At 35.9% G+C, this 11,537-nt stretch overlaps 2 protein-coding genes across 6 annotated transcripts in view; one reads left to right on the top strand and one right to left on the bottom strand.

The window, feature by feature from the left end:
* The window catches only part of pkn1a (protein kinase N1a), a 50,627-nt gene extending 42,081 nt beyond the window's left edge, over positions 1 to 8,546 (top strand). For 2 of the 3 annotated variants that reach the window (XM_024289776.2, XM_024289775.2), the window contains exons 14-23: positions 384 to 463; positions 1,576 to 1,651; positions 1,865 to 1,956; positions 2,826 to 3,002; positions 3,297 to 3,359; positions 4,038 to 4,114; positions 5,054 to 5,196; positions 6,638 to 6,745; positions 6,821 to 6,901; positions 7,526 to 8,546. In XM_024289776.2, coding sequence (XP_024145544.1) covers positions 384 to 463; positions 1,576 to 1,651; positions 1,865 to 1,956; positions 2,826 to 3,002; positions 3,297 to 3,359; positions 4,038 to 4,114; positions 5,054 to 5,196; positions 6,638 to 6,745; positions 6,821 to 6,901; positions 7,526 to 7,729 — 1,101 coding nt within the window. In that variant the 3' untranslated portion in view covers positions 7,730 to 8,546. The remainder of the gene's footprint in view (positions 1 to 383; positions 464 to 1,575; positions 1,652 to 1,864; positions 1,957 to 2,825; positions 3,003 to 3,296; positions 3,360 to 4,037; positions 4,115 to 5,053; positions 5,197 to 6,637; positions 6,746 to 6,820; positions 6,902 to 7,525) is intronic. The other variant, XM_036214125.1, reaches the window with a different exon arrangement.
* The window catches only part of LOC112157183 (B-cell receptor CD22), an 821,740-nt gene that overhangs the window by 700,061 nt on the left and 110,142 nt on the right, over positions 1 to 11,537 (bottom strand). The gene's annotated exons all lie outside the window — the stretch shown is intronic.

Raw genomic sequence — 11,537 nt, 5'->3', positions numbered from 1 at the left:
CTGTGAAATACATTTTTGACATTCATGTCCTTCAAAAGGTCTTAAAACGTCTTAAATTTAACTTGAAGAAACGTGTAGGAACCATGATTAAAATGTCACATCATAAAAATTCTAAAATAATTGATAAAATGTGAATTAAAAACATAATAAAAATCTTACATTTGACCAAATGTTTCAGTTTTAAAAGTTCACAGAGAAGAATCTGTTCTGATGTTGAGAGAAGAGCGTTCCAGATCTTCAGAGTTCAGATAGAAAAGACCGTCCTGCTCGGTTCCTCATGGAGAAGCTGATCTGAGACGTCAGCGAGAAGTGTTGATGGTCGTCTGTTTGCTGTCTTCTCATCGTTGTCCCTGCATGTCTTCTCCTCACATCTCGTCTAACAGGACGTACTACCAGTCATTGACTCCCTCCCCCCACAAGACCTCCTCCCCGAGTCCCCCGTCCGAACCCCGTCTGCCAACAGGTACCTGCCGAAACGCTCCTCTGTTCTGACCCGTGTTCTCCTCTGACGGCGGAACCGTCGGATCCTGCAGCTGCTGTGAAAATGTTCTGAAGGATTTTCTCCAACCAGAAGCTGCTCTGCAGCAGCACGCTTCAGTCCACCTGCGATTTTACCAGAACTTTCTGCCTCTAAAACGGGTTTTTTAGCTTATGAGGGAAGTTTTTCAAAATAACAAATTAAAGGAGTGATCATTAAAATGGCTAAAAACAACTGAATTTAGTTCATTTAAAGTAACATTGTGGATGTAAACTTACATAAAGAGTCATGAGGTCAGTCGTGTTTTATGAACCAGTAGCAGAACTTTAAAGTCTATGTAAAGACCTCAGAACTGGACTGATGTGGTCTACTTTCTTGGTCCTTGTGAGAACCCGAGCAGCAGAGTTCTGAATAAGCTGCAGTTTCCTGATGGATTTTTTTGGTAGTCCTGTAAAAACACTGTTACAGTAATCAAGTCGACTAAAGATGAAAGCATGCACTAGTTTCTCCAGGTCCTGCTTAGACATCAGATCTTTAATCCTTGAGATATTTTTGAGTAAGCAGATTTTAATGTTTAGCAAAATGTAGGTCTGTGTCCATCACTAAACCTGTTTCTGGCCTGGTTAGTAGTTTTTAGATGAATAGATTGTCGCTCTCTTAATCCTCAACAACAATAACCTCAGTTTTGTTTTTGTTTAATTGAAGTAAGTTGTGACACATCCAGTCATTAATGTCCTCAATGCATTTACCAAGAGCCTGTACAGGGCCTCGGTCTCCTGGTGTCAGTCTAATATATATCTGTGTGTCATCTGCATAGCTATGGTAACTAATGTTGTTGTTCTTTATAACCTGGGCCAGTGGGAGCATGTAGATGTTAAATAGAAGTGTTCCCAGGATGGAGCCTTGGGGTACTCCACGTTTAATTTTTATTGGCTCAGATATGAATTTACTTCCTGTTTTCCAAGTGCATTTTGAGCCAGTTTACTTTTGTGAAACCCGCCCAGTCAGAGGAGTTTGTACCCCCCCCCACAGTCTGCCATGACTCCCAACTGGATAAGACTTTCACACTTATAACCTGATTGCTGGTCCCCCTCCAGCAGGCAGAAGAAAGGCCCCCTCTCGCTGCAGGACTTCAGGCTGATCGCCGTGTTGGGCAGAGGACACTTTGGAAAGGTACGAGGGAAGAATCTGTTCTTGAGAGAATAATTATATGCAGACTCACTGAAAAAAGTGCTGATTCAGCTAAATGTTTAAACTCATTTAAATGGGTTGTTTTTGTTTTAATCATTTCATGTTTTTTAGATAAATATTTGTCATTAAATTCTTTCCTGAAGGTTCTAAAGACGAGGATGAAAAGTGTAAAAGGTTTTGTTTGTGTGTCTGCAGGTGTTGCTCTCAGAATATAAGAAGAGCGGCACAATGTACGCCATCAAAGCTCTGAAGAAAGGAGACATCATCGCTCGGGATGAGGTGGACAGGTGAGCAACTGCTCAGCGGGAACTTTATCTCGTCTATTTCTTTGACAAAGTATTACGATCACGAGCAAAAACGTTTTTTACTATGCCTTTAAATCTTGTACATTTACTAGAAAAAAGTTGTAAAGTTGTTAAATCATGAGAATGAAGTCGTATATTTATGAGTTTAGAAGTAGCAGGCTAAATTTATTGCTTTTTTCCCACAAATTAATAGAAAAAAAATAATGAATTCATGAGAAAAAGTCGACAGCTTGCAAGAAAAAAAATACAAATTTAGGAGAAAAAAGTCATAAACCAACCAGAAAAAAATCATACATTTCTGAGAAAAAAAGGTCATAAATTTACAAGAAAAAAAGTCATTAATATTTCAAAAAAGTCTGAAATTTATGAGAAAAAAGTCATAAACTTACCAGAAAAGGAATAGATTTCTGAGGAAAAAAAGTAATACATTTACAGGAAAAAAAAGTAATTAACTATCAAAAAAAGTTATGCATTTATGAGAAAAAAAATGTCATAAATTATCCAGAAAAGGTCATAAATTTATGAGGAAAAAGTCATACAATTATGTAAAAAAAGTAAAATGATCCAGAAAAAATAATACAATTATGAGAAAAGAAACTCATAAAATGTATGAGAAAAAAAGTCTTGAGTTTTTTTTTCTGTTTTTTTTTTTTTGAAAAAAGTCAAAAATTTACTAGAAAAAAAGTCATTAATTTTCCAGAGAAAGTCATACATTTATGTGAAAAACATAATAAATGTATGACTTTAAATCTTGTAATATTCCTTATTTCTCCTTCTGGTGACCCTGACCCTCCGGCGTCCCTCCCCCTCCTCACGTTGACCTTCATGTCGTCTCTTCTTCTCTCCTGCAGTCTGATGTGTGAGAAGCGGATCTTCGAGATCGTGAACATGTCGCACCATCCGTTCCTCATCAACCTGTTCGCGTGCTTCCAAACGTCGCAGCACGTGTGTTTCGTGATGGAGTACACGGCGGGGGGCGACCTGATGATGCACATCCACACCGACGTCTTCTCCGAGCCTCGAGCCGTGTACGTAACCAACACCTCCGGGAAACACTTTTTCGCTCAATTGAACCGATGAATCACCTGTAAAAAGTGGAGGAATGTGTAATAAACCCATCTTTTTGTTAGAAAATAAATCCCAAATGCTACATTTGTTAGTTTGATTTTCAAAAGTTTGTCCTCATTTCTTCCCAAACACTTAAAACAAATGTTTAAATTAGATAAATGTGTGAAAACTGATGCATGAACTAACAAGCTTTCATGGAATTCTCATTTTTCTCTGGAGTTTTCTGTAATCCTTTATCTATTTGTTGACCTCAGGTTCTACGCGGCCTGTGTGGTTCTAGGACTTCAGTTTCTTCATGACCACAAGATCGTGTACAGGTCAGTGGATCCACAGAACCTCTCTAAGGGAATCTGGACTCACTTATTTGGATCTTCCTACCAAACTGAGACCTTCAGGAAGATCATCGATATACAGATCAAACCACAATTCTTACTCTTCAATATTTAGTTTAAACGGCTGCTATGTTTTTCTTTTTAGTAGATGTATTTAAATAATCTGTATTTAATCTTCATCATTTATATCTTGATTTAGAACAGGAGATCAGAATCAGCAAATCTGATAAAAGCACAAAGATTTAGACAAAGATGATATTTATCACTTTAAACTAAAGTAATAATAATAATAATAATCACACTCACAGCGAGCCTGCATGGAGAAATGTCATCAACTCTGCATTTCTAAACTTGGGCGCCGGCCGAGACAAAACCATTTTTTATTTTTTGCATCAATAAACATGTTGACGAGTTTGAATCGTTTTTTTACCAACTCACGAAGAATCGTTATATCCTTAATGACAAATCTTAAATATTCAAAATCTATTGGAGGAAATCAAGACGAAATGCAGAGTTTCCATTTTGTTCTCTAGCTGGACGGTCCTGCAGAACCACACGGTGGATGTTTGGGTCGGTTCTGGATGATACCGCTCCAGAGGCCGATGGTAGAACATTACAATCTGTGTTTTTCTGGTTCTTCTCAACGTCTCTCGTCTTTCCCAGAGACCTCAAGCTGGACAATCTGCTGCTGGACACGGATGGTTATGTGAAGATCGCCGACTTTGGACTCTGTAAAGAAGGTGAACAGTGAAGCTGATTCATGTTGAGGTTCTGTGTCGGATTCAGGGTTTCCCATACGGATTAAAATACTATTTTACTTCTTTTTTTGATGGTAGATTTGAAATGAAACTAGGATTCTTTACACTTGAATTTCCAACATAAACTCTTAATATGTTTCAGATTATGGATTAAATGTATTAAATGGGGTAAAATAGAAAGAGATTTTGCAAAACTTTTTTCTAAAAGTTAGAATTTTTATTGTGACTTTTATTTAAAAAATATAACATTAAACCAAAAAATTGAGCCTTTATAACTCATGTTAGCAGTAAATCTAACTCTCTGGCATTTATTAAGGTTTTTTAGGCTTTTTTGAAATTTAGCTGGTATTTCAGCTACATGCTAGCTGCTTTGGCTAATTTAGGGTTTTTTTAGGCTATTTTGGAGTTTCGCTAAAATTTCAGCTACATGCTAAACTCTCTGCTTTAGCTAACCTTTGCTTTTTTCCGTTTTTAGGCTAATTTGGCATTTAAATAATATTTTAGCTGGCTTTCAGCTTCAGTGTTTCTAGTTATCAATTTCAGCATCTTCAGTGGCCAAATTCAGCTTACAGCATTCACACTAACATTATTGCACGTAATGCTATTTATCTAGTTAGTTAATTTAAAGCTAATGATGTTAAGATGTGTGCTTTACATCCAGTTTGCGCATGAACTGATGAGTCGAATAATCGGAAAGAATAATCTATAATTAGTCGAATATTAAAATAATCGTTTGTGGCAGCTCTACAAAAGAGGGAAGGAGGGAAAAAGTTAAGTATCTATGGCGGCTAAAGCTCATCGTAGGACGTCTCTCAACAGTCTGATTCTAAAGGCTTTTATTCTGAAGGGTATATATTAAAGACCAGAGCAGTAAAGGAAGTTTTGTCTTCTGCTCTTCTAAATATGATCTTCCGCCTGCAGGGATGGGCTACGGGGATCGGACCAGCACCTTCTGTGGGACTCCCGAGTTCCTGGCCCCTGAAGTCCTGACGGACACGTCCTACACCAGAGCTGTGGACTGGTGGGGGCTGGGGGTCCTCATCTACGAGATGCTGGTGGGAGAGGTGAGAGTGGGTTTTTTTAAAACTCATTTTACTGCGTTCAAAGCAGAACTGAGTGATAAGTGAACCACATGTGGCTGTTTGACCCCTCCATTGGAGTTCTCTGGTTAAAGGAAAATAAAACTTTTTTAAAAAGTATAACTCTAAAAAGCTAATAACTAAAGTAATAAAAAAATAACTTGACTCAACTCATTTACAACAGTTGAAGGACTTTATGTATCAGAAGATTTTTGAGTGTCGGATTTTCTATTTTTAGACAAATTCAAGGACTTTAAGTGTTTGTAAAAAAAATTGTCAATTAGCTCTTATTTAGTTCATTATATTTGCCTAAATATTGAATATCTAATGATTTGCTGCATTGAGATGATTCTATGTGACACAGGATGTCTTATTTTGAAAGGAAGTCATGTTAAATCTCTGACAAAAATTATAAATTTAAAGTTTTGAAAAAAAAGCTTAATTTTATTTTGCCAAAAAATGCTAGCAATATAAACTTCAGCGTTTTCAGCTATCAACTTCAGCGTTTTAAGCTACTAGCTTTAGCGTTTTCAGCTATCAACTTCAGCGTTTTCCGCTATTAACTTCAGTGTTTTCAGCTAACAGCTTTAGCATTTTCAGCTATCAACTTCAGCGTTTTAAGCTATCAACCTTACCGTTTTTCAGCTATCATCTTTAGCGTTTTCAGTTATCAACTTCAGCGTTTTCAGCTATTAGCTTTAGCGTTTACAGCTATCAGCTTTAGCGTTTTCAGCTATCAACTTCAGCGTTTTCAGCTATCAGCTTTAGCGTTTTCAGCTATCAGCTTTAGCGTTTTCAGCTATCATCTTTAGCGTTTTCAGCTATTATCTTTAGCGTTTTCAGCTATTAGCTTTAGCGTTTTCAGCTATCAACTTTAGCGTTTTCAGCTATCATCTTTAGCGTTTTCAGCTTTTAGCTTTAGCGTTTTCAGCTATCAACTTTAGCGTTTTCAGCTATCATCTTTAGCGTTTTCAGCTATCATCTTTAGCGTTTTCAGCTATTATCTTTAGCGTTTTCAGCTATCAACTTCAGCGTTTTCAGCTATTAGCTTTAGCGTTTTCAGCTATAAACTTCACTGATTTCACGTATCAACTTCAACAATCAATCCATCAATTTCTGCATCTTTAGCGGCCAAATTCAGCTTACAGCATCACACTAGCATTATTGCAGGTAATGCTATATATCTAGTTCATAATTTTGCTAAAAAGTTACGGTTTAAAAAATGTGGTTTTAGACCATTCAAAAAATGTTTATCCAGTTTGGCCCACGATCTACACTAAGGTGTGTTTTGGATTTTGGCCATTTTTGTGTGACTGAGTTTCACACACACACACACACACCTGTCATAATTGAATCATGCAGTGATGCTTACAGGAAGGCGTTTCATATCGGACATGTGTTCGTGTCTGTGTGTGTGTGTGTGTAGTCTCCGTTTCCAGGCGACGATGAGGAGGAGGTGTTCGACAGCATTGTGAATGATGAAGTGCGATACCCTCGCTTCCTCTCCACCGAGGCAATCGGCATCATGAGAAGAGTAAGTTCCCTCTTCCCGTCGCCTCCCAGCTCTTTGAGAGGCTAACCGTTCGGCTAACCGAGTGTTCTTCATCAGCTGCTGAGGAGGAACCCAGAGAGGAGGCTGGGATCTGGAGAGAAGGACGCCGAGGAGGTGAAGAAGCAGCCGTTCTTCAGGGTGAGTTCTTCTGTGGGCAGCAAAAAGCTAACGTAAAGATTTTCAGACGAAATTTAGGCTTAAAGGCTGAACAGAATCTCAGAGGCAAATGTGTGAACAAAAATGGAAATATGATAATAAACTCTAAATGATATCGTAAACATCCACGTTTCATGACATGTTCAGTCTTCTGGAGCTAACCGAGAAGTGACCCAAGGACGGAGCCATGGGGTACACCTGAGGAGACTGGGAAAGGCCTTTCCCAGTCTCCTCAGGTGCACCTCAAGGCTCCGTCCTAGGCCCACTCCTCTTCATCATTTAAATCCTACCGCTTGGCAATATTTTTAGAAAATTCAATGTACAATTTCACAGCTACGCTGACGTTACAACTTAACTTAACCCATAAGAACCCGGAGCTATTTTTCCATAACAATAAAATTATGTGGAATAAACCACAAATGCAAATTCAAACCCAATTAAATCTTTTTTATTATTATTTTTTTACCTTTAGTTCTGTTTTTCACGTTTTTATTCTTTTTAAACTATTTTAATCTGATGTTTTCCTTTGTAAAGTAGGAGCCCTAAAGGTGATTATAAACTAAATTTAATAATTATTGTGTGCTCCTCCTCCTCCTCCTCCTCCAGAACGTGGACTGGGAGGCGCTGCTGCAGAGGAAGGTGCCCCCCCCCTTCGTCCCCTCCATCCGCGGCAAAGAAGACGTCAGCAACTTCGACGAGGAGTTCACCACCGAGCCGCCGGCGCTCACGCCGCCGCGCGAGGCCCGCTCGCTCACGCGAAAAGACCAGGACTGCTTCCGGGACTTCGACTACGTCTCCGACCTCTGTTAACGGCCCCCGGGGAGGGCTTATTAGGGGTGGGGGCGGAGCTCTCTGCGGCGTCCGCCGGCTGTTAACTACACTGTGAACGAACGAACGAACGGACGCAGCGTCCGTGTGTCTGCAGGGGTCGGGATTGTGGGGAGAAGATGTTACAACCCAGAATAATGAAAGGCCTCCTTTTGGGGGGGTCACCTGTGCAGCTGGAGGAGGAGGAGGAGCTCGCCGTCATTTCCTCAGTGGCCTCTCGTACCAATGCCTTACATTTTTACCTGTATTTATTCCTTCCTTCCTGCGCTCTGTGTCCCTCCGTCTGCAGCAGGTGTGGTGAAGGTGAGGGGGGCACACAGGTGGGGGTTTATTTAAAGCTATATCAGAACGATGAAGTGAATGATGGGGGGTGAACCACTCCTGTGGATGATTTCTCCACAAACTGTTTTCTACACTTTTGCTGCTTGGATTTTACTACAGTATCGTGCAGACGGCTCGTATTTTTAGAGGCTTTTATGAAGCAGAACTTCAAGTAGGTTTTTAAAAGAACATGTGAACACTAAACTCCGCTCGTGGAGTCAGAGACGCAGCTTTCCCGTCTCCGTCTTCAGAACTTCAGCCGTCGGAAAGCTGGACCCGTTTTCCGGAAAAGCCAAACAAACCTCAGCCATATTTCTGCAGAAAGTCAGTGGAGTTTCTGTTTAACCATGAGAGAAAAACAAGGAGGAATCATGGAAACGACGAAAAGTTTGGGTCGGTTTTACTTATCTGGAGTACGACGATACGAAACCCTTCAATGTATGAGCTGACTTCTTTTATAAAGAAATTCTACAGAGAATATTTGTCTTTTTCTTTTGTTCTGAGGCTTATTCAGAGTTTGAGATGAGCAGGAACACTGTAGAATTTGTAAACCATGTAAAAACAGTCAAGTTTTTACACTGCTGGAAGATTTTCTTTAAAATAACCCAAAAAATCTGACAATGGGTTAAAAAAATGGTCCTGAATTATTTTAAGAATAAAAGTCAGAAATAAGACATTTTTTACATGAAATATGAGTTTGTTGAGATTCAATTTCTCAGTCATTGAAATGCTGAAAACCTTCAAATTAAATATTTTTTTTATTTTATTTTTTTTTATTATTGACTTTTATTTCACCAGGCTAATCCCATTGAAATGTCGAACCTCTTTTGGAAGAGTCCTGGCCAAGAGGACGCCACAGCTGATTAGAAATACATGAAGACATTAAAACATTCAAAACATCTAAACGATACATAAAAACCTAAAATATATGGAGTCATAAAAGTGTGATGGATTAAAATAATAAAACGTCATCAAGAGAAACAGAGTATTTTGTGGACTGTAATAATGGTGTTTGTTTATACATTAAGATGAAAAAAAACTTGATTTATTTTAAAAATATTATCAAACCCCACAATGCAAATACGCTGAAGTATTTTTGTCTAGTTTTGTATTTTAAATATTTTATTACACCTAATATAAGACAAAACTAACTTAAATGTGTCTTTTCAGGAAGATCTAACGACTCAGCTGGAGACGAATCTTGAATATCTTTTTAAATCATTTCATCTAGAACAAAAATATAATTTCAAGTAATAACTCTAATTAAACAAGTTTTTTTTCTACTTTAATATTTTAAAGCAGAATATGTGATAGTGAATGGTCGTGTTTCAAAGGAATTTCACTCAAAAAAACAGCTTAATTGCATGTTTAGACGTAACTTTAGACGTAAATTTAAAGTTTTAGGACAAATTCATCTCAAAATGTGTTATTCTGGTCTTTTCTAAAATGATTGCGTCTAGAAATAAAAATGCTCGGACTGTTGTAGCACCTAAAATATGATAGATTTGGAGGAAACATTTATAAATACTTTGTATATGTTTACTTTAAAGATAAAAAGCTCTTTTTTTCAAATAAATGCTTATTTTAAGACAATATTTCCAAATACCAGAGCATTATACCTAAATATGAGCGTTTATAACTAATCTTAAGGGTTTAAGTTTGACCTAAAAGATTAGCTCATCACAACGTCTGTTTTTTAAATCCTATAAAGACAAATTTTCTATTTCTATTGGCAGATTCATTTATAACCAGAGAAAAATGTCCTTTATTCTATGTATTTTTATTTGATTTGTGAAGGATATTTTTTTTCACTGCAAAAAAAAAAAAATCTAATAATTGGTAAAACACATTTTTTATATACTTTAAGATCACATCATTCCTGTTATTTAACCACAATATTAACATTTCTAAATTTTGTGGATTTAAAATGTTAAAACGTTTTTACACTTCAAATGATGTATTTTTATTTTTTACTTGGTAATAAATATTTTTTTTGCACATTTTTACATTCCAAACACAAATGCAAAACGACTTTAAATGTATTAACAGAAAGGAAAAAGTACAAGAAAAAGGGAAATGCACATTCAAAACATGCTAATGTCACTCAGTAGATTTCCAGTAAAGGTTCTTTATTAGTATTTATATTATATTAGTATTTACTGCCTAAATAGACTTAAACTTTCACTTAACTTGAATTGTGTTCCCTGAAAACCAGGGGTGGACTTCTCATTAGGCAAAGGTAGGTGACTGGGAGCCCCAGAGTGAATACTTCGTAATAATACCAATTATCATCTAAATGTGTCACAAAAAAACCCAAATCACTGAAATAACATAAAACCTCTCGTGTGAAAAAAGGGAGAAAAAACTCAAAATTTTACAAGAATGACATAGTAAAATTCATGAACTTAAGGGAAAAAAGGCAAACTTTTCACTGCAATAAAATCTTAAAATTTAAGAGAAAAAAAGCTAAGTTTTATTAGAATTAAGTTGTACAGTTATGATATATTTATATTGCTAGAAGAGATCTGTATTTTTAGGAGGAAAAATCTTTTTTTAACTACAAAATAAGAAAATTACAGGAAAAAAGTCAATTTTTTACACTATAATAAAGTTATAATATTATCAAAAGAAATGTTTTACTAGAATAAAGCTCTAAAATTATGAGAAAAACACCCAAAATGTAACAACAAAAACGTTATAAGATTTTAAGAAAGAAAATGTTTACTGGAGTAAAGGCTAAACCTTTTACTAGAGTAATAAATAAAAAACCTAAAGTTACTTGGATAAAATAGGAAATTATTGAAAAAAGTCATAATTGTACAAGAATAAAGTTATAATATTATTGACAAAAATATTTTGTGGAGTAAAACTCTTAAATTATGAGCCAGAAGTCAAAAATTTACAAGAATAATGTTGAAAAATTATAAGAAAAGAATGTTTAACCATTCATGATATTATAAAAAAAAAAAACTTTTTAATAGAATGAAATCTTAAAATATGAGGGAAAAGTTTTACAAGACTTAAGTTGTAAAATTATGATAAAAAAGGGAAAAATTTTGGTAGAACAATGTTGTAAAATGTGAGGAAAAATCTTTTTTTACTAGAATAAAATAGGATAATTATGGAAAAGTCAAAATTATGCAAGAATCAAGGAATATATTTTTTTGTTAGAATAAAGCTCTAAAATTTTGAGGAAAAACTCAACATTTTACAACAATAAAGTCGTAAAACTTTAAGAGAAAAAAGTTTAACGAGAAAAAATGAATATTATGGGAAAAAAAACTTTTTACTAGAATAAAATCTTAAAATATGAAAAATTTAAATTCAAAGTTTTACCAGAATTAGCTGTAAAATAAAGAGAGAAAAGTCAAAATATTTTGCTTAAACAAAGTTGTAAAATTTGGAGAAAAAACTTTTTTTTTTACTTGGATAAAAGAGTAAAATTATGAAGAAAAAAGTCAAAATTATA

Source organism: Oryzias melastigma, linkage group LG1 (assembly GCF_002922805.2).
Source record: "Oryzias melastigma strain HK-1 linkage group LG1, ASM292280v2, whole genome shotgun sequence".
Lineage (NCBI taxonomy): Eukaryota > Metazoa > Chordata > Actinopteri > Beloniformes > Adrianichthyidae > Oryzias > Oryzias melastigma.
The sequence above is the reverse complement of the archived record's forward strand: the minus strand, read 5'-3'. Positions and strand labels throughout refer to the sequence as shown.